Source organism: Rattus norvegicus, chromosome X, assembly GCF_021556685.1.
Source record: "Rattus norvegicus strain SHRSP/BbbUtx chromosome X, alternate assembly SHRSP_T2T, whole genome shotgun sequence".
Lineage (NCBI taxonomy): Eukaryota > Metazoa > Chordata > Mammalia > Rodentia > Muridae > Rattus > Rattus norvegicus.
The window spans coordinates 56,877,895-56,901,937 of NC_141554.1; the positions used below are offsets into that span (position 1 = coordinate 56,877,895).

Sequence of the window (24,043 nt, forward strand, 5' to 3'; positions counted from 1 at the left end):
TTATTTTATTAATTTACTTTCTCCTCCTCAAATGAAATGTGGGTTTTACAGCACAGAACATTCATTTGTATATTCCTATGTGGCTTCTGAGGATTAACATGTCCCAAATACAGCTGATGGGGAGAGCACTCAATCTCCTGCTTAAATTATTCATGTTTGAGGGAAGCTTTCTGACAAGTATCTGATTTTTCTCTTCCAGTGAGTTGTTGTCTCTATACTTTTTACACAAAGGAAACAATGCAAAAATAAATGTTGGAACTTAAAAAACAAATCCCAGGTGCAAAGGAAGAAAGAGGGGCAGGGGGACAAGAGAAGCGGATGGGAAGCAGAGCAAAAGGAACAGATACCAGATGGAAGGAGTCACAAGAAAAGGCTGCCTGGGTGAAAGAAATGGAAAAGTCGAAATGTAGGGAGAGACCTTTCCATTTCATAAAGCAGAAAGAATTCCAGTATGACTCATATAAAAACTAAAGGGTTTTATTAGTCACTGGTTCTAAGATTTTTTCAACCAGAAACACCAAAAATCATTGACAAAAACAGGATGGTAAAGCATTTGATTCCGGTGTGGAGACCATGCCAAAGATCTCAGAATTCTGCACAAGGAAAGAAACATATGCCTGAATGTGGCCTTACCTCCAAATTGTCAATAGAATAACCCCACCCCATTTCATGACTCCTCAAATCAGGTAGTTAAATTGTTTAGTTGATGGCTGTGGGATGTATAGCTGTATATTCTGGCAATATCCAAACAATGCAAGGGAAGACTCATTAATTACACTTCTAGATATTCTGACCGTTTGCTTCTGTTGTTAACTTTCAGGTCCCATTTGGAAGTCAGTTCTGACCAGTGGAAGCGTTTGCATCTTTCTCTTCAGGAACTTCTTGTGTGGCTACAGCTGAAAGATGATGAGTTGAGCCGGCAGGCACCTATTGGTGGCGATTTTCCAGCAGTTCAGAAGCAGAATGATGTACACAGGGTAAGATGTTTTAGAGACTAATGACTTGTGCATAGCAAGCATTAAATGGCTATTTTAAAATTGTTTTCGATCAAAAATTAAATGGAGTGAACTATTTTTACTCCTTTTATCCAACAGTTAATTATAAATAATCCACACCCATTATATTTTAAATGTCAAAAAAAAATCTGCATTCGTAATACCCTTTTGTCTATTTTTAAACCCTTCTTATCATGGAAAATATTGAATATTTATAAAAGTAGACAGACTATTATAAAAAACATCCTTGTGCTTTCCAAGATATCAACAATCCTCAATTCATGGACAGTCCTATTTCTTCTATGCCTCTATTCATTCCCTTGTCATTTTGAAGCAAATTTCAGTTATATTCCATTTATTCTTAAATATTTTAGGAAGTATCTCAAAAACAGAAGTGTTTGCTCTTTGGAAATAAATATAGTAGTATTATAATACTGTAAAATAGCAGTAATTTAGTCATATCAAATATTCATATTCATTTTTCTCACATATAACATTTTTTAAGTTTTTGGTTGTATTTTAATAATCAAAGTGGGATCTATGCATTGCATTTTGTTAACTTTTTAATATTATAATTAAATCATTGCTCCCTTCCCTTTTCCCCTCCAAACCTTTTCATATACCCCTTCTTTCTCTCTCAATCTCATGGCCTATTTTTCATTACTTATTCCTACGTATTATATGTTCAGAGATGACCATAGGTATTGAATAATCAATTGGTATGTTCCTTTCTGGAGAAGACTATTTCCTGTAGTTTTTGTGTCAGGTTGAAGCCTTGAGGGATTTCTCCTGTCCCTTTTGGTGTGTTTATTGTTGTCCTTACTCAGCACATGTTTAGGCACTCATATTAATGACACTTAATGGATGAAGCTTCTAACATTGCTAGTTGATATCGTATCACTACAAACTCCCTGATTCTCTGGATCTTATAGTCTTTCTTCCCCATCTTCTGCAGTGTTTTACAAGCCTTAGGTGTCAGACTGTTTTGTAGATATATCCACAGGGAGGGTTCCGCATCTCTGCATTTAGATCAGTAGTTGATTTCAGTTATTGTCTCAGTCTGTTACTAAGAGTTCTCCTGGTAATAGGTAAGAACTACACTTGTCTCTGAGTATAAGGATAGATGTTTAGATTATTGTTAGGGATTATGCTGGTTTGGTAAAGTGGTGAATGTAGTTTCTCCTCCACAATCCATGACTTCACTAGCCCTGGGTACTTGTCTAGGTTTCCAGTACCAAGTATGGTTTACATTTCTTTATTTCATTTGGAGAACTCCAAACCATATATGCCACTATTATACCTTTAAGGTTACGGAGCAACGTTGGCCATTGTTGTGATTCATAGATGTCATAACTGAATAGGACTTGGTTGTTTTTCTGATTTGGAAGGTTGATGGTCTAGTCCTCAGGGCGGAGGCCTTCTGGAGAGTTCAAGTTTAGGGGGTCTCTGGACCCTCTTTGTGAAGTACATAGCTTTCCTCTTCAGAAACAGGGACTTGCCTTCTACTCCTGAGGATGAGCAACCAGGGGTAATAGCAATAGCTTGTAGGTTTGGGGAGTCTCTTGGATAACCCTGACCATGCTGGTTCATTTTATAACTTGACATAAGCTAGAGTCACTGTAGAATAAGGAGTCTTCCTCAGTTCAGAAAATGCCTCCATAAGATTAAGCTGTAGGCAAGCCTGTAGGTCATTTTCTTAATTAGTAATTAAGTCAGGAAGACCTGGCCCATTATGGGTAGGACCATCGGTGGGTTGGTGGCCCTGGGTTCTATGAGAAAGCTGGCTGAGTAAGGAATCGGTAGCAAGTCAGTAAGCAGCATCCCTCTGTGACCTCTGCATTACCTCCTGCCTCCATATTCCTGCTGTGCTTTAATTTCTGTCCAAACTTCCTTCCGTGACTATAATATGGAAATATAAACCAAATAAACTATTTTCTCCCTACTTGATTTGGTTAGGGTGTTTTATCAAAGCAATCCCGACTGAGGCATGGAATAAGAACTCAAAAGATGGGTTCTCATTTCTGTTATTGTCAGCTTTGATGGGTGTTCTGTCTTTGAGAAGGGGAGTTATCAACTCCAATCTCTTATTAGCTTCCTCTCCCTCACCGTTTACACCATTTATATAAGATTAAAAACATAAATGTCTCTCTAATATTGAGGATGAGTCATTTCTTCCCTAGTATCCTTCACCATCAACCAATTGTTTGTTTTGTTTGTTGCTGTCCTTCCTTCCTTCCTTCCTTCCTTCCTTCCTTCCTTCCTTCCTTCCTTCCTTTCTTTCTTTCTTTCTTCCTTTCTTTCTTTCTTCCTTTCTTTCTTTCTTTCTTTCTTTCTTTCTTCCTTTCTTTCATCTCTGTCTTCTCAAGAAGGTTCTGAATGGGAGAGGCAGAGATTTCATTTTCTTCATATTTCAAAACCATATACCTTAGTGGTGGAGTATACAATGCAAAATAGATACTGATTTTTTTTCAAATAGGAATAAAAATTCCATGATCAGAAATGAACAGTGAGCCAAAATAAATTACAATCAAATGAATAAACCTTGATTAATGGTAACACTTTTGTATATTCAGTCTTTAAAAGAAATATCTTGCTGGAAACTCAGTCAGTGGTAGCATCTTAAAGAAAGGTCAAGCAACAGCTTATATTATTCCAGAGAAAAGGCCACAGGAGTGTACAAAAAGGAAAAGATATATGAAGGCACAGAGTTCTTTGAAAGATAATGCTAAGATACGCTTCTGTTTAAGTTAGTTCTTTTTATGTAATTCAAATTAGTAAATTTTGGTTGCAAGTTTAAATTTAATACTGATGCATTTTATGTATCTGATTTTGTGTAGTCATATATACATATATATAATTCATAGAGAAAAATGAACATTTTGTTGTTTTAAAAATGTTTTACACAATATATTTAGATTATATTCTCTCCTTTCCCTAAGCCCTCTCAGATTCTTTTCACCTCCCTCCCAACCCAAATTTATGTTTTTGCTCTATCTCAAAAAAGAATTAAGCAAAACCCCTGCAATAATCAATACAAACTACAAAAAAGATGAAAAAGATGAAAATACCAAAACAAAAACAAAAGGTAGACAAAAAGTGTGTGTGTATGTGTGTGTGTGCTTGTGTGTGTGTGTGTGTGTGTGTGTGTGTGTGTGTGTGTGTGTGCATGCACGTGCGTGTTAGTCATCTATTTCTAGGGCATGGGGTCTTCCATGGATTTTGTATGATATGCCCAATGTCACTCCCTTGGAGAAAACTGATTTCATTTTCCCAGTAGGTATCAATTGCAAATATATTCTTAGATAGCATGTGATGTTTTGCTTTGCCTTACTCTGGGAAAGTGCTGGGATTCTGTCTTGTTTGAACTTGTGCAGGCCTTGCATGTGCTACCACAGTAGGGGCAAGTTCCTGTGTGTACCAGTCCTGCTGTGTCTGGAAGATTCTGCTTCCTGTGAGTCATCCTCTTCCTCTGGCTCTTAAGATCTTCCCCCTGTTCTCCTGCCAGAGAAGCATAAGCATTTTAAATAGCATTGTTTGTGTGATACAGTAGAGGCTTCATTTTTGAAAAAAAAGATATAATTCTATTACAGCTGGGAGAATTCAGAAAACGAATCATTGGAAAAGTGTACACAGAGTATCTAAATACAGATTGTGACTGCTATTTTGTACAGCAGTAGAAAGATGGGGAAATTGGTCAACAGAACTGCCACGATCCCCTTTTCTAACATTTTGTTATAGCTACTGCTTTCCTGTCCCTGACTACTTGATCTGATAGCTTACTAATTGTTCAAGTGCTTGCACTTAAGTTCACAGTCTCCATCCAGAAAAATCATATATTTTGAGAAGGTGGAGGTGCTAGAGTTAAAGGTAACATGTGCTTGAGTAATTAATTCATCACTCAGATGCATGCTTATGGGCTTTGTCCCACTTGTAATGTTTTTGCAGATGATGTGAGTTCCTCTATTCTCCCAAGTATACCTTCTTTCAGCTGTTACTCAGATTCAAGCACCATACATCTGAATAACTCAGCATCCTTTGGTAAAGTGTGTTCAGTTGCTTTGACACACAGCCTTACTTGTGATTTTGCCTAATGTCCAACTGAGCTTCTCTTGGAATCTTTATGGTGGTAGAAATCACAAAGCATTACCCTGTCTCAAGGAATCTGTCACTCTTAGGTATTGATGAAAGCTCAATGTTATACCCAGTTTTACTCTGCAGTGGCTCTTTAAGAGGTATACTACAGAGAATTACTAAGCAGTGACATACTTGCTGCTTGGACCAAAAGAATAAAGGAAGAGTCTTTGAAGCAGAGTTTTCTGTCAGAACATCGGAACTCAGAAGGAGCAATTGGAAATGGAGTCAGTATAAAACTCCATCATAATGTACTCCACAGTATGTTTTGATTTGTACTTTTGTTTTTCTTCCTTGTTTCCAGGATCATATTTTTCTGGTTCTTTATTGGCTTAGTGATTCAATTGTTATTTATATGATTGCTGGGCTGGATCACTTGGCATCATAAATTTATTCTCCATGTACTTTCAGTGTCACTTTTAAAAATCATCTCTTTTACTATTCGTGGTAAACTATTAGTGCCCCTGATGACTGTTTTTGTTACGAACCTGTCTTAGTCAGGATTTCTATTGCTGTGATAAAACACCATGTACAAAAGCAACTTGAAGAGGAATAAGTTTTATTTCAGCTTACAGTTTAAAGTCCACTATCCAAGGAAGTCCAGTTAGGAACCTGGAAGGAGGAACTGATGTCATGGAGGCAATGGAAGAGTAAAGCTTACTGACTTGCTGCTCCTGGTTTGCTGATCACCCAGGACCACCAACCTAAAGGTTCCACAGTGATCTGGGCCTTCTCTCATCAGCCACCAATCAAAAAATGCATTATATGTATGCATAATGCTTGCAGAAGTCAGAAGGGATAACAGATCCTCTGATCAGGAGTTAGGGATGGTTATAAATACTATGTGGGTGCTAGGAACTGAACCCAGGTCTTCTGCAAAAGCAGCCATCTATTTAGCCAAAGAGGACAACAACAGCACTGGCCTTACAAATCAAAAACTACAGTATCTCCATGACACAGGGCAACAACAAGATTTCTGAAATACCAGTGAGGTTCTAGTATTGATAGAGTACCAGAAGCCAGAGGCCTGGAAACAGAGGCCTCAATGCAATGAACATTTCCAAGTAAAGAAGTTTGGACAAAAGGGTATACTGTGGGATACATTTTAACACACTACAGCCTCTACAGTGAGATTTTTTTCTCTGTTTAGGGTAGCTTGCAAAGGTGGAGGGCAAATATCACCAAAGGGTGAGATAAGCACATGATGTAAACCTCATAAAGAACCAATACGCAGTTTTAAAGAAAGAAAATGCATTACAAGCTTGCCTACAGGCCAGTCTTGTGGAAGTATATTTTTTTCACCTGAGCTTCCCTCTTCCAAAGTGGCTCATGTTTTTATACCGTTGATATAAAACTAGCCAGTAAAGAACTCAGACATGCCCCATTAAAATACCAAAAGTTGAAACTGTGATGAAATATGTAATTCTAGTATTATTTTGTCTAAAGATGCTTAAAATTGGTGACTTTATACTTTTATTATCTTTGGATTTGCAATTTCATAATGTAGTCATTCTCAGTTGCTATGATAAAGAGGTCTATGACTTTATGGTAGGTACAATGACAAGGTATTCCACACAAGTTGTTCGAAACTGATGCTTCACTTCTCAAGTCGTTTTCTTACCCACGAGAGTTGATCTGTGTTCCCCAAACCAGCTGGGCAGCATAACATCTCTAAGTTTATGGCTCTGAAGCCTAATTAATAAAATGATGCTCCACGTGTGGTAAAGTGTTATCAATAATTAAAACTCAAATGTGCCTTAGCAAATACAAACTGACCAATTTTATATCTTTGCAATATATTATCCAGGCTTTTACAGTTACTGATTATGTGCCTCACTAGACTGACCCGTTTTCAATTAGTGTGTATTATTCTGGCCCAGATATATTTAAAAAAAAACTGACCTCCTTTGTTTTACTTGAGCAGCCACTAAAGTGATATTTATTACTTGTCTACTTCTGTGATTAACCTAGAGAGAGTCTTAAAGGAAATCATAATGGGGAACATCCAAAGAGAGCTGTAATAAACCAAGAGCTTATTTAAGTCCTCTTTGTATCACAGATCCAAATGGAGATTAGATCTTGATTATAAGAACACTGTAGGTAATGACTTTTTGTGTGAACTTTTACTAATGAAACTATTTGCTCTTAGGTTTTCATCTTTCAATTTAAAAATCTGTATAATCCCCTCCCTGGAGACCATTAAGGACACCTTCAAAGCTTCCTGAGATATTTCTGGTTACAATTTAGATGGAAGTAATCAATACATACATTATTAAAACAGTGGACAGAAAGCCATTATTGCCAGATGCTGTTGACAAATGAAAAGGCTTAAATAAAGTAGTTTACTTGTTCGTCAGGTCATATATTATACATGTTCAATTTATTAAGATGCCACCATAAAGTGAGGTCAAGGATTAGAAATTCAATAAAATATCCCCAAATCACACAGTATATTTTATATTTATTTAGGTTAATTCTAATATCAATGCTGGTCTACTTAGTTCAGCTTCATTTTCATTTATCTGTTAGCTTGATGAGTTCTCTGTGGTCTCTTTCCACAGAAATAGAAAATGTCTTTTGGAATGGTAAGACCTGACTTACTCCTGTGTTATTAAAGGCCTCTGCCTTACCTCTGAAAAACCACAAAAGATTGGAAGACAATGATTTATTCCAGCATTTAATAATCTGGCCTCTTGGAGTTCTAAGTATTTTCACTCTCCTGCAAAGTTCATTGCTTTTAAGTCTGTTCTATTATAATGTTTTAGTAGCTATGCTGAAAGAGTTAGATATCTTTTTATCTATTTTTATTACTAATAGAGGAAGCTTTGTATAAGGGTGATATTCTATGCAGTCATATATGAAGGTGCTGAATAGAAGAAAACTCACATTTATTTTTAGAATTGCATTTCTAGGCATTTGAGGAAATCTTCACAGTAGCTCTATCATCAAAATGTAACAATGCAGTCATCTAGGAATTGTTACTTTTCTTTAATGACTGTAAGAATATGGAATATGAACAATATACAAATTGATTTTACCACCCAAGTTTTTTTTCCTACTTTGTCAAATTATTTTGATATCTTGGCAAATTCTCTTAAGTATAATATTTGTATAGCATGTTATCTTTACTGAGCACTTTTACATAGATCATTTCATTAAAATGAACCTCCAAACTTTTCCTGTGTTAATTTACTCCCCCAAAGATGTTGTAGAAAATAATTATATCATCATAACTCTCAGTATAAAAACTCAATGATTATTTGAGAAACTTCCCATTGAGTGTCTTCTATATTCCAGGGGTCAGGGATGCAAAAGTCAATGATGAGTCCCTAGCCATGTACATACCCAATTTTAGTGAGAAATAAATACATAAAGCAAATAAATTAATGTATAAATAATTTCAGTTATTAATAAATGCTGCAAAGTACAAGTCAAGTTGAAGTAGAGAGATACAAAGAAATAATATTTTATTAAAGATCTGAATTAGTAAGCAAAGATTGGAGAGAGGGGAGAATATTCTGAACAAAGCAAGTATCTGTTTCAGAAGTCCGCATGGAAAAACAGATTTGGAGGATTCGGGGTGAGATGGACAGTACTACGGGAAATAGGTGCATGAAGCTGTGCTGGTTATAGACTGAAACAAGAGGCAGCTGATCAGGATTTGGAGGATTTTATTCTACATATAGTGAGACATCACTCACTGGAGGGATCTCTAGTGGTATGATAGGACCCTATTTGACTGGTTTGAGGTTATTTAGCTACTTTTTTGATACCTAACAGGAGAAGAGATAATAAAGTCATCTAGAGAAGACATAATGATAGTTTGAACTAGAAGAGAAATAATAAATCTGGAAAAAGTTATTCTATTTAAGATATATTGTATGTGGTTGACCTGATAAAAATATATGTTAAATGGCATATGGAATGTGAAAAGATCCAGGACCCTATGCCTTGAACAAATAGCAGACAGATAGTAGCACTTATGTAGGTGACAGTAGAGAGAAAATAAGCTTGTTTGAAGGTGTATGGTTGAAGCAAATCCGGGGTTAGATTTCTTGCTTGTGTTACAAGACAGGACAAATGGTATAATTCAAAACATATCCTCTTCTTATACTTGGTAATCACAAATTTGATTGAATCATTAAGAATAGATGTAGACTAATCTTTAATGTGTTTTTTTCTTATATTGGATATTTTTTGTTTACATTTCAATTTTTTCCCTTTCCCTGTTTCCCAGACATAAGCCCCCATCCCATCCCCATCCCGTTCTTCTATAAGGGTATTCTCTCCTCCCCATTCTCTATCCCCCAACATCCCCCTACACTGGGGGGTCCAGCCTTGGCAAGAGATTCTCCTTCGATTGGTGCCCAACAAGGCCATCTTCTGCTACATATGCAGTTGGAGCTATGGGTCAGTCCATGTATACTCTTTGAGTAGTGCTTTAGTTCCTGGGAGCTCTGGTTGGTTGGCATTGTTGTTCATATTGGGTTGCCAGCCCCTTTAGCTCTTTAAATCCTTTCTCTAATTCCTCCAACAGGAGTCTTGTTCTCAATTCAATGGTTTGCTGCTAACATTCGCCTCTGTATTTGACATGCTCTGGCAGTGTCTCTCAAGAGACATCTATATCCAGTTTCTGTCAGCATGCACTTCTTAGCTTCATCAATCTTATCTAGTTTTGGTGGCCATATACATAAGGACTGTATACCCATGTGGGGCAGGCTCTGAATGGCCGCTCCTTCAGTCTCTGCTCCAAACTTTGCCTCTATATCCCCTCCTATGAATATTTTTGTTCCCCCTTTTAAGATGGAGTGAAGCATCTGCACTTTGGTCATCCTTCTTGAGTTTCATGTGTTCTATGGATTTTATTTGGGTAATTCAGGCTTTGGGGCTAATATCTACTTATCAGTGAGTGCTTTTCTAATAATCAATTTATTTACTATCAGTACCAAAACTCAGAGTTTAGGCTCAGTGACTTAAAACAAAAATCTATAAATGGCTATAGGAATATAGGAAGAGATTAGATTTTCCCCAGTGATTTCTCAAGGTCAACTCAAGATTTAACAATATTGTTGTCAGTGGGAAATAACTTCCCCAGTGGTTTTTGGAAACAGCCCAGTCTATGGATTGAAGTCAAACAGCTGTTCAAGATGCTGTGTGGGCACTAATCCATTCCTCAGTAGTATCAAAGACCTGTGAGGGGTCACACCTTTATTCTATTGCATATTCTTGATTTCAAAAAAACAAAACTTTTGTTTTAAAAGGTTTCCATGAATATAGATATGAACAAGATGTTTCTGAGGAAAAGAAAACATTTCCAAATAAAAAGCCAGAAATGTTTTTAAAGCAACATTTTTAGAAAATCATTTCTGTCTTGAAACATAACTGTTTATGTTCAGTTTTGATTCAATTTATTTAGATGGCTTTCTAAATGAATTCAATTGTTCATGTTATTTCCTGTCTTAAGCAATAGCTAGGTTTATCAGACCCTTTGAATCTTTAGTTTCAATTTTATTCAATCGTGAAATAAAACTAAGATGCAGCTTTTCCCACTTTATTTAAAGATGGCTGCATAGCCATACTCATAGAATCACAAAGCTGAACACAGTTAGCAGATGTTAGGGGTTGTTACTCACAAGGTAAAATTTAAGTTATGAAAGGTGAGTAAATTAACAATTTTAGTGCCTGCCCTTCAATTTTTGTTAAAGGGTAGATCTAATGTTAAGCATTCTAGTCATAGTTTTAGAATGCTGACCTTTTTTAGCCCACAAGCCTGTTTTCATAACTTCTTTAAGGTTAGTTGGCTCAAACATTAAGAGAAAGTTCAGTCTTCCTGATTTCTGTTCCTTTTTCTGTCTTATTTTATGAACATGTATAAAATATGTTTAGATCCTTGACACTATCCGGCCATGTGCCACATTTCTGCACTCTTTCTGTTTTCCAAGATCTTGATTTTGAATTCTTTGAGAATTGTTTAACCATAAGTAACCATTTGGTAAAATATTTTATATGTGTTCAGGACTCAATATATTAGCCTTTTCAAAGGGCAAGATCATGAAGACAACAGAATATGTTCAGCAACTCTTAAACACAAAAATAATTCATAAGGCATGCCAAGAAGTTAGAAAATAATACTGTGGAAACTAAAGGATAATATAGGATGACAGCACTATTAAATGCTGGTCAAATTACAGATGGGATTATCTTAATATCCATGCTTATATATGCTACATAATCACTTATATTAATTATTTTTCTGTTGCTGTGATAAAATATTCTATACTGGCAAGGCAATTTATGGAAGAAAGAATTTGTTTTGAACTAAAAATTCCAGGTTAAAGTCCATAATGGCAGAGCGGAAGTAGAAGTCAGCAGTTGTCTGAAGCAACTGATGAGAGCTCACATCTTGAACTATAAACAAGAAGGAGAGACCTAACTCTAAATGGTGTGTTTTAAAACCTCAAAAACTGTTACCACCACTAACATCATGGTATACTCCTCCAGCAAGGCCACACCCTCTAACCCTCCCCAAGTAGCCACCAACCTATGATCAAGTATTCAAACTCCTAGAGATCATGGGAGGTGTCTCATTCAAATATCACATCATTTGTTGAATGAGTGAAACCACCATCAAATCATTCTAAATGTTAATCGTCTGCCTGATATTCACTTATTTACCTAATGATATAAACTGGATAAAAACATCTCCAAACTATGGTTCACAAAATAAGACCTTGGAATGTTTGAAGATAAACATCTCCTTTTAATAAACTACTATGTTGGTTAGCCATGGAAGCACATACCTCTACGTACAGCATTCAAATGTCACAAGAAGGAGAACTAACACTGTTTATGCCAGACCAAAGACACCTTAAAATGAGAAGAATTAAGAATTGAAGGAAGGGAGGGAGGAAGGTAGGAAAGGAAGGAAGGAGGAAGAAAGGAAGGAAAGAAAAGGAGATGGAAGAAAGTAATGAAGGGAGGAAATTCAATAAAGCAGAGTTTATTAGGGCCACTGAAAATTATAGCCAATACCTCAAAAATTTTCAGAGATCTTTGGATCTTAAGCATATGAGCAAGCTCAGAATGAGATCTGATTTCTCCAAATTCAAAGCATTATTTTTAATTCTCCAATGATTCATTATGAATCATTATTATTCATATTATATGAGGCTTTTGCCTGCAGGCCTGTTAAATTTCCATCTAAATAAAGCACACACACACACACACACACACACACACACACACACATGCGCGCACGCGCGCTAAAAACTGCATTCCCTAATTTTATAATTTGATAGTCTCTTTTCAGTCTAGCAGTATTTATTGATGATATAATATGTGCCAAATCGTAGCTATAATTTGATCAGTCTGTATCATGTTAAATATAAGAGATTGAGAACAGGAAAAGGTAGTTTGTCAACTTGACAGCTCACAAGTAAAGATGAGATGTCTCTGGTAGATTTAATGACTTTTACTAGAAAGCTGTGGCCAGTTCTGTCCCCTAGCCAAGACTAGAACTCAGGACTCATGAGCAACTGCTACTTCAAAATATAGTGCACTATAAGGCGGTTCTTACAAGTTGTGCTGCTGAGTGGGGAGATGATGTACAGTCAATTCATCTGACTACATTCTGAATAACACTAATAAGACACTGACACTTCAATAAAAACGTAGATAAAATTTGGCTCCAGGGAAATTGCAAAACAACTGAAACACATGCATGAATTAGTAAAAATGTTGTATTAATTCATTAAAATTTTCATATAATCATGTCTACCCTCTATTCAATTCCTTCAACTGTCTTCCTTTTTATTCCTTCTGTTTATTTAATTTATTTTTTGCACTCTGGATTTTATTCCCCTCCCAGTCCACACTCCAACTGTTCCAAATCCCATACCTCCTCTACTACCCCTGTCTCCACCCCAACCCCACCCCTCCAGAACTATAAACTCCCAGGAGCCTCCCATCTCTTGAGAGTTAGGTACATCTTCTCTGACTGAACCCAGACCCAGCAGTCCTCTGCAGTATATGTGTTGGGGACCTCATATCAGCTGTTGTATGCTGTCTGGTTGGTGGTCCACTGTCTGAGAAATCTCAGGGATCCCGGTTAATTTTGACTGCTGGTCCTCCTACAGGAAAACCCTCCTCCTCAGCTTCTTCCAGGATTTCCAAAATTCAACCACAGGGATCAGCAGCTTCTGTCCATTAGTTGGGTGCCCATATCTGCATCTGACTCTTTCAGCTGCTTGTTGGGTCTTTTGGAGGATAGTCATGGTAGGTCCCTTTTTGTGAATGTCCCATAGCCTCAGTAAAGTATCAAGCCTTGGGGCCTCCCCTTGAGCTGGATCCCACTTTGGCCCTGTCCCTGGACCTTCTTTTCCTCAGGCTCCTCTCCATTTCCATCCCTGTGGTTCTTTCAGACAGGAACAATTATAAGTCAGTTTTGACTGCAGGATGGCAAACCCATCACTCACTTGATGCCCTGTCTTTCTGCTGGAGGTGGGCTCTACAAGTTCCCTTCCCCCATTATATGGCATTTCATCTAAGGTCCCTCCTATTGAGTCCTGAGAGTCTCTCACCTGACAAGTCTCTGGTACATTCTGGAGGGTCCCTCCAAACCCCTATCTTCCAAGATTGCCTGTTTCCATTCTTTCTGTTGGCCCTCAGAGCTTCAGTACTTTCCCCCCACCCAATATCAGATCATGTTCCCCTCTCCTCCCACTGCTATCCATTTTCCCTCCCAGGTCCCTCCCTCCTCCCATTCCTGATTGCTTTCTTCTCCCTTCCAAGTGGGACTGAGGCATCTTCTCTTGGGTCCTTCACCTTGTTGACCTTTTTGAGTTCTGTGGACTGTATCTTGGGTATTCTGTACATTTTTTAGCTAATACCCACTTATTAGTGAGTACATATAATTCATGTCCTTTTGGGTCCGAGTTACCTCACTCAGAATATTTTCTAGTTCCATCCATCTGCCTGTTTGCAGATGAGGATGTCCTCATTCTTAATAGCTGAGTAGTATTCCATTGTGCAAATGAACCACATTTTCTGTATCCATTCTTCTGTTGTGGAACATCTGGGTTCTTTCCAGCTTCTGGCTATCACAAACAAGGCTGCTATGAACATAGTGGAACACCTGCCTCTGAGGCATGGTGGGTCATCTCTAGGCTATAATCCCAAGAGTGATATAGCTGGGTCTTCTGGTAGATCTATTTCCAATTTTGTGAGGAACCTCCAGATTGATTTCCAGAGTGCTTGTACCATTTTGCAATCCCACTAGTAATGGAAGAGTGTTCCTCTTTCTCCACATCCTCACTCACATGTGTTGTCACCTGAGGTTTTGATCTCAGCCAATCTGATTGGTATAAGGTAGAATCTCAGGATCATTTTCATTTGCATTTCTCTGATCACTGAGGACTTTGAAAACTCCTTTAGGTGCTTCTCAGCCATTCAAGATTCCTCTATTGTGAATTCTTGGTTTAGTTCTATACTCCATTATTTGATTAGGTTGTTTGGTTTTTTGGTGGTTGGATTCTGGAGTTCTTCATATTTTTTTTGATATTAGCCTTTTATCAGATGTGGTGTTAGTGAAGCTTTTTTTCCTAATCTGTAGGTTGCTGATTTGTCTTATTGCCTCACAGAAGCTTTCCAGTTTCATGAGGTCCCGTTTATCAATTCTTGATCTTAGAGCCTGAGCTGTTGGAGTTCTATTTAGGAAATTTCTGCCTGTGCCAATGAGTTCAAGGCTCTTTCCCACTTTCTCTTTTATTAGATTCAGTATATCTAGTTTTATGTTGAGGTCCTTGATCCACTTGGACTTGAACTTCGTGCATGGTGAAAAATGTAGGTCTATTTTCATTTTTTTACATACAAACAGCCAGTTAGACCAGCACCATTTATTGAAGATTGTTTCTTTTTTTCCATTGTATATTTTTGTATTCTTTGTTAAAGATCAAGTGTGCATAAGTGTTTGGTTTTATTTCTGGGTCTTCAATTCTATTCCACAGATCAACCTTGTTTTCACTATTCTGGTTTTTTTGCCTTTCCAGATGAATTGATAATTGCTCTTTCCATGTCTAAAGAACTGTATTGGGATTTTGGTAGGCATTGCATTGAATCTAAAAATGGGCTATTTTTACTATGTTAATTCTGCCAATCCTTGAGCATGGGAGATCTCTCCATTTTCTGAGTCTTCTTTTTAATAATATATCAAATCCAATTACTGCTCCCTATGTATTTCTCAATGTAGGACTATCCAGTAGAGCATTATTAACCTAGAACTATACCCTTAACAAAACTTGACTCTCCCTCCTCCAGAAGCCATCCATTGTCCATGGCTCCTATTGGTGGGGGTTCATACATTCTTTCCCTCTCCAAACTAGAATTTGGACTGACTTTATCTTGTGCAAGCCACCAGAAATGCTATGGGTTCTTGAGTATAGCAGACTGGTCATATATAGAAGAAACAGTTTGAATCCAATTCTCCATGACCTCTGTTTCTTACAATCTTTCTACCCCATCATCTGCAATGGTCCTTGTGCCTTTGTTTGAGAGTGGTGTAGACATCCCACTTTCAGCTGAGAATTGACACTTGTTCTCTACACCTTGACCAGTCAGAGATTTCTGGATTAACCACCTTCTACTGTACCAAAAAATATGATAAAATCTAAGAATTATAATAATATGTAGTTATAGATATGCAAACTTAAAGGGCCATTTATTGCTATGTCCATTTGGCAGAATGTTACTAGGCTTTCCCTTAGGGCCTTTAAGATTCCCAACGATGGATTCTTGGTCAGATTTACAGTAATAATTTTGAGTATCCTCCTATGAAGCTGGCCCTGAATCAAAAAAGAAAATGGTTAATTGCTTGTACACATAACGTTTGTAGCACTAATATATTCACACTGTACAATAGTGTATCATGTCATACTAGTCATTTGTGCAGTTGAGTATCCACATTTAAAAGAGTGGAGATAATGTTTCCCCCGGATGCCAACTTTTCAGTTCTGTGAAAGCTAACCAACAGAGAGAAAGCCTACTTTTCAATACACCTTGACTTATCCTTGTCCTGTAACCAGTTTGAATGGTATCATCTGCAATAGCATCTTACCTTCAAGTTCTTATGAGTAAAACACAGCTTTATTCCAGCTTACAATATTTGCTCTCAAAGTATTCAACATAGCCTTAGATAAAGATCTGCTTATCTATACCTCAATTTCCATTGGTGAAATATTTATTATATAAAATATATCATAATTATACCAACTTAACGAAACTGTTGATTACTCCAAGACTCCAAAACAAAATAAATCCTGCCATTTCCTTTCCTTATGTGGAACAAGTTCAAAATAAATATTTTTCAATGATTGAATAAACCAGCAGTAATCTATTAGTTGTAATGCTTAGGCACTGTCAATCAAATACTTTAATCTTCAAAAGAAAATGTTGTGCTTTAGAATTTAACACTATCATCAGATTCTAGGAACATACTTCATATCTATTTATTTTGTAAAACTAGGAAACTCAAGAGGAAAAAGTTGACTTAGTATGCCTAATATTTTCTTATTTGCCCAACTATAAAAATAATGTGTTTTCATGGAGATGCTCAAAAATGTAGTGATTGCTTCTGATTCTTCCATATCACTTTTGAGGATGTTAGGTTTGTCACAGAGAAGAAAAGAGAATGTTAGAGAAGGAAAAGTATTTGAAAGAAATGATCTCATCTCGTTCAAGAGATTTGAGAAGTATTTCTCCCAAGACATTATGCTGACAAATAAACATAGCAGTGAGGTAGTGTGTGTATATGTCATATCTTTTCACATCAACATATTAATGAAGCAAATTGTCTAATCTCAAAGTGTCAACTATAATTTATAAGGGAAAAATCAATGTAATATGTGAGAATATATTTTCCCAACCCTCACTCATTGAGATAAAGGACACATGCTATCAGAGAATCAAGGATCTTTGTAACAGTAACTTTCATACCTCTGAAGGGACAGATTTGAAATTCACCATATGAAATTGCTGTCATACAGGCTCCCTACTAAATGAGCTCACCCTTTCTAGTTCTTTCTGAACTCCTGCTGACTGGTTCAAATTAGCTGTTTTGACTCAGACTTCTCTGCAAGCTAATTGATTCAATCTGGCTTCTCTCAACTTCTCACTGAATTGCTGTTTGGCTTCAAACTAACTCTGACAGTTTATTCTAAACTTCTGTCTCCTTATTCTCTGACTTCAACTGCCTCTGCTGACCTGCATGAACTCTTGAACAAACTCAGTTCTACTGCACTGTAGTCTCTGTACTTACTCCCAACTGACCTGCCCTTCTCCCTGTGCTATTCTTTAATTTTTGATGTCCTACTTTTTTCTAACTTTATTAAATTATAATTAGCACATGAAATTGTGTATATACAAGGCATATAGTATGATGATCTGATATATGTACATATTTTGTAATGAGTTCCAAAATCAAATTAATTAACCATACCCACCACTCCGTGCTGCTACAGTTAGTGTATGACTCAGGACACTGATATTTTTGCCATAGCCTCTCTTTCCTCTCCTTGTCTCATGAGAGATAGGCATATCTCTGACACATTCTGTTAGATCTTTCTCTAATTCATCACTTGTTCTGCCCCCTACTAGACATAACTTCCAAAGATGGCTGCTTCCTTCTACAAACTAATTTTACCTCCATTGTTAGGGATTAAATGTTTGTACTAAAAAGATGGCTGGATTCCAGGAGGATCATACTGTATTCCAGCTGGATCCTATCTTTGAATGTATCCCCTTGCCATAGCAGCCATGTTTTGGATTAAAAATTTTCTATAAATTCGACATTAAATATTATGTTTTTCTATTATTTAAAAAACATTGAGTTTAAGATATTAGATTCTGAAATTTTTCCTTTCTATTCTATTGTAAATTAAATAAAACAAAGAGTTTTATTATATTTCCATTTTTACACACACACATATCATTATAGTTTGTTCATTCTTTTTTTGCTGTGAACTGCACTCCCCCTGGATTTTCCCCTCTTATTCCTCCCCTTCATCCTCCATTTTTCTTCTTTCATTTTATATATATATATATATATATATATATATATGTTTTTGTCTATATATATATATGTTTTTGTATATACATGTACATACATTCTCTTGTCCTCACTAATTTCTTTGTAGATCACTTCCTGCATTTTCAAAGTCCTGTTTCTACTTTCCTGTTCAACATACACATGTATACATGTAGATAGTATGTATACATAGACAAATATATACATAAATGTATATATGTATCTATACATGCCATTATTTGAATAAGGATGGCCCTCGCGTGCTTATACATGTGAATAATTGGTCCCTAGCTGATGGAACTGTTTGGTAAGACTTAGGATGGGTACCCTTGTTGGAGAAGGTATGTCACTGGGTAGCTTTTCAGTTTCAAAAGCTTCCTGTGATTCCCAGTTTTCATGTTTCGTCTCTACCTCATGGTTGTGGATTAATATATAAGCAATCAGCTGTTCCTTCACTCTGCCATCCTGGACTTTAACCCTTTGAAATTGTAGGCTAAAGTAAATGTTTTCTATTATAAGATGCCTTGTTCATCTTATTTTATCATAGCAAAAGAAACACAACTAAGAAAATAGCTGTATGTGTAGAGTTTTAAGTCTAGAGTCCATGTATGAGAGAAAGCATGTAACATTTATTTCTTATGAGTGGTTCTGTAATGGAAGTTTTTGGCTGCTCTGCTTTGATGTTCTTTGATGGGCTGTGCTACCAGTCACCTGCACAGATTCACTTGGATCTGTGTATTAAAGACACATATTGGCTCATTTTTAACCTGCCTTACTCGTTGAGTGTCTGAGTTCTTCTAAGCCTCCTGCAGCCCTTCTTGCATGCTCTTCTCTTTACACCAACTCAATATCTCTAAATCTGCCCTCAGCTTAGTTGCCTGGTTACTTCTGTGAAGCCCATTGGTCTTGCTGCCCAAGATGCTTATGGCAGCATTCCTTTTCTGCCTACATTTTAGAAGATATCCCCTGCAGCTCTGGGTCTGTTCTGTCTCTCTCTCCCAAGTCTCTTGATTCTACTCCTCCTGCTCTCTTCTCTCTCCCAGCCTATGGGAGCCCAGACGTCCCACCTCTTTCCACACAGTCATTGGCCGCTGGCATCTTTATTGATCATTCAAGAACCAATTAGGGGCAAGGACCTTAATGTATGGACATGCAGATTCCCAATCAAATCATCAGAACTAGGACCCTACCTGGTTCATTTTGTTTAGCACCATAACCTGCAGTTTATCTGCAAATATCACAAAGTCATTTTTCTTCCTAACCAAATAAAATGCCATCATGTACATCATCACATATTTCTTGATCACTTCATCTATTGATGGACAGCTAGACTTATTCTACATGTTGGCTACTGTGAGCAATAAACACTTATAATTCAAGTATCTCTGTGGTACGCTGCACCTGAGACCTATATACCAATTTGCGTAGAAGCTATATCAGATTATGTTTTCAGTTTTCAAGCACCATTGGTTGGAGAGCATGTCTCTTTTCCCATGAACTTGTTTTTTACACCACTGCCAAATATTAGCTAGTGTAATATTATGTGGATTTCTGCACCCTTTATTCTGTTTTATTTGCCTATGTGTCTGTTTTGTACCAAAGTCATACGTTTTTGCCATCGTGTCTCTTTTGTATAATTTGAGGTCAAGTATTGTGAAGCTTCCAATATCACTCATACTGCTGTAGATTACATTTACTACTTAGGGTTTTTCAAATTTCAGTATAAATGTTAAGACTATTTCTGTGAAAAATAAACATTTTTGTGTGAATTTCATTACAACTGTAAAGCATTTTCAGGAATACAGCTACTTTCAAAATATTATTTCTTCAAATCCATTCATGAGCAGGGGAAGTCTTTTGAGATAACAGAGTATAGATACTTGCTATCTAGATCAGGCTGTCCTTAAATTTGGAGAAATCTTCCTGACTTTACTTACTGAATCATAGATTACAGACATGTTATCATGCTTTGCCCTGGAATCTTATTTCATATTTTAGTTATTGCAAATATCTTGAGAATGAAACTTTTATCCTCATTTCATTTTTAGCAAGTTCATTATCAGTATACAGAAATGCTGCTGATTTGTCTATGTTTATTTTGGTTCCTGATATTTAATAGAAATATTATTATATCTAAATGCCTTAAGGTAGAGTCTTTCGGATATTTAGAGTGTAGTATCTCATCATTTGCAAATATAGTTATTTTTACTTCTTCCTTTCCAATTTGTATCCTTTGTGTCCTTATTTGCTTGCCTTAACTTATTCCTATAATTACAAATCCAAATAGCATACTGAATAACACTACATTGAATAGGAGGTGAGACTGTGGGTACCTTTATCTTATTACTTATTTCAAACAAAATACCATTTTTCACATTTAATATATTGTTGTGTATATATTTATCATATATAGTCTCTTTTTGATTAGGGTTGTTTCTTCTATTTCTAGTTCCACTATAGATTTTATAGGAAAAAAAGTTTGATTTTGCAAAAGATGTTTTCGACTTCTCCTGAGATTATCTTTTGTCTTTCAATTTACTTATGTTATATTATATTTAATGATTTGTATACTTTGTACCATCTTTGCATCCTTTAATGAAACTTGAACCTAACATGTTGTTTGCTTGTACTTTTATATGGTTTTATGCATATTTGATGGCACATATTAATAGTTCAAAGTAATAGTTTTCATTAGAACAATTTTACACATCTTTACAATGATTTTTTATAAGACTCATAACCCCACTATGATTTCTCCCTATACCCACTACTCCCTTTCTTCCCTAATCACTTCCCATTTGCTGTGATCATGACTTTTAAAACATATAGATTTTGTTTACAAAACATTATATATTTCTTCATTTTAATATATATTTCCCATAACTCTATACACTCTCTTTGTTCCTCTTCCTTTCTCATGTTAGTTCTTCTGTTTATAATACACTCACATACACACTTCTGTTAATAACACACACATATATATATGCAAAAGAGTATATGTATTTTATATATCTATAAAATATAGGAAACACAAATAAGAAGAACATCCTAGTATTTGTCTTTATGAGCCTTGCTCAATTTGATTAATATGATTTATCTCCAGTTATAATCATTTCCCTGCAAATAATATAACTTCATTCTCCTTTATGAATTAAAAATTCCATTGTGTACATTTGCCATATTTTTAACCCATTGAAATAAATATTAATTCACAGGATTGTTTGTAACAGGTTAACTTGGAGTCCTTTGCCTAAATGCACAGGAGAGTTATTGCTATAATAGATCTATTTTTTGATGATGCTTTGCCAGGGATGGTTTTAGATTTATTTGAGAAATATTTCTTAAAGCATAAATCAAGTCTGCCCAGACACAATTCCTGAAATTATGTTTATACAACCATGAGTCTAAGTTGAAAAACATACCCCATATGACTACTATACATACATTTATTGGGTATCTCCCCTTTCACAAAGCATAAACTAGGCCCATAGATTGAGGCCAGATCATCAAAAACAAGTGAACTTGGACTATATGTATAAAAGCCATGTTTCTTCCCCATAATCTTGATGATAGACTATACTTGTATGTTGGGATTTCACACTGAACTAACTCTTTCCTGTGCATTACTGTCTTAATTCCAGGGCTTTGTTGCCATTTGTGCAGATATGGGCACTCTCAGAAGATCGGTCAGAGAGAGTGGATCTATTTTCTGATTTAGAAATATTTTAATTCTTTTAGAATTTCATACAAAATATTTTGATTATATATACTCTCTCCTCCCACAACTACTCTCAGGTCCAACAATTCTTCCAGCCCTGCCTAAAACAGTACGTTGTGTTTTAGAAGAGACTACGTCACAGAGATGTCTTCTTCCTCTATTTCTTTTTTATTGGACATTTTTTGTTTACTTTTAAAATGTTATTCCTTTTCCTGGTATCCCAGCCATAAACACCCTATCTCATTCCCTTTCCCGTCTTATATAAGGTTGTTCCCCATCCCAATTACCATGGCAGGACTAAGGACTTCTCCCATTGGTGCAAAACAAGGACATCCTCTGCTACATATGCAACTGGAGTCATCAAACTGTTCATGTGTACTCTTTGAGTAGTGGTTTAGGGCCTGGGAGTTCTGGTTGGTTGGTATTGTTGTTCTTCTGGGGTTGCAATCCCCTTCAGCTCCTTCAATCCTTACTCTAATTGCTCCAACTGGGTCGCCATTCTCAGTTCAGCAGTTTGCTGCTAGCAATCACCTCTGTATTTGTACTTCTCTGGCTGAGCCCCTTAGGAGACAGCTGTATCAGGCTTCTGTCAGCATGCACTTCTTGGCTTCATCAATATGGTCTCATTTTGGTATATATACCATATATATATATGGCAGGATCCCAAGGTGGGGCAGGCTCAGGAATGGCCACTACTTAACTATCTGCTCCAAGAGTTGTCTGCGTTTGGTGTTTTGACTATTATGTGAGGGGAGGAGTTTCTTTTCTAGTCCAATCTATTTGGAGTTCTGCAGGCTTCTCGTATGTTTATGGGCATCTCTTTCTTTAGGTTAGGGAAGTTTTCTTCCATAATTTTGTTGAAGATAGTTACTAGCCCTTTAAGTTGGGAGTCTTCACTCTCTTCTATTACTATTATCCCTAGGTTGGATCTTCTATTGTGTAGTGGATGTTTTGGGTAAGAAGCTTTTTGAGTTTTACATTATCTCTGACTCTTGTGACAATGTTTTGTATAGTTTCTTCTGCCCCTGAGATTCTTTCTTCTATCTCTTGTACTCTGTTGTTATATTCTTGTGTCTATGACTCCTGATCTCTTTCTTAGGTTTTCTATCTCCAGGGTCCTTCTTAAAGTCCTCTCTCATCATCATGAGATGTGATTTTAAATCTAAATCTTGCTTTTCTAGTGTGTTTAGATATCTTTCTTTGGTGGCAGAACTGGACTCTGATGATGCCAAGGAGTCTTGGTTTATTTTTCTTAGGTTCCTGAGCTTGCCTCTTGCCATCAGGTTGTCTCTGTCGTTAGATTGTCTTGCTCTCTCTGACAGTGACTTGACCCTTCTGTAAGCCTGCATATCAGCAGTCCTGTAGACCTGTTTTCTTTCAGCCAGATCTGGGAACAGACTGCTGCTCCTGGGTTTGTGTGACCTTAAGCCTCCAGGCGGGTTGCTTAGAGCAGATTTGTTCTTACTTCTGCTCTCAGGTATGTCAGAGCTCTAGTTTACCGGCTTTCAACTCTTGGTACTGGTAGAAACCAGAAGGTTCCTTCAGCTGACTGCTCCTAGGTTCCTGTATCCAGCAGACACTAGGCAGGTTCCTCTTTGGCCAGGAATGTGAGCAGAAATGTTGCTCTCCCCTGAGCTCTCAGTATTGACTGCACTTGTACGAGGCCAGCTCTCTTTCCCATGGAGTTTGGGTACAGAGATTCTTCCTCTATTTCTTCCAGTCTTTCCACCCCATCCCACATACCTTTTTTAAGTTTTGTGTGAAACTTCTATACTAGACTCCATAATAGCTGGACTCACTTATATCCCACCAGCAGTATATAAATAAGTATTCTTTCTTATCCATACCATTGCTAGCATTTGTTTTTGTTTTCTTATCAATTGTCATTTTTTAACTGGAGTTACAATCAGCCTCAATGTGGTTTTGACTTTCATTCCTCTAATGGCTAGTGAAGTTCGCCACAGTTTTGTACGTTTATTGGTAATTGGTATTTCATCATTGGAGAATTTTCTGCTCATTTCATTTGTCCCTTGGTTTAATGAATTGTTTGCTTTCCTCTTGTCCAGGTTTACTTCTTTGTTTACCCTAGCCATCAGTCCTCTGTCACTGTATTGCTAACAA

General features: G+C 36.7%; 1 protein-coding gene across 9 annotated transcripts in view; it reads left to right on the plus strand.

The window, feature by feature from the left end:
• The window catches only part of Dmd (dystrophin), a 2,349,574-nt gene that overhangs the window by 1,891,665 nt on the left and 433,866 nt on the right, over window positions 1-24,043 (plus strand). For all 9 annotated transcript variants that reach the window (XM_087599109.1, NM_001370876.1, XM_087599108.1 and 6 more), the window contains 1 exon segment: window positions 821-977. In XM_087599109.1, the coding sequence (XP_087455235.1) occupies window positions 821-977 (157 nt within the window).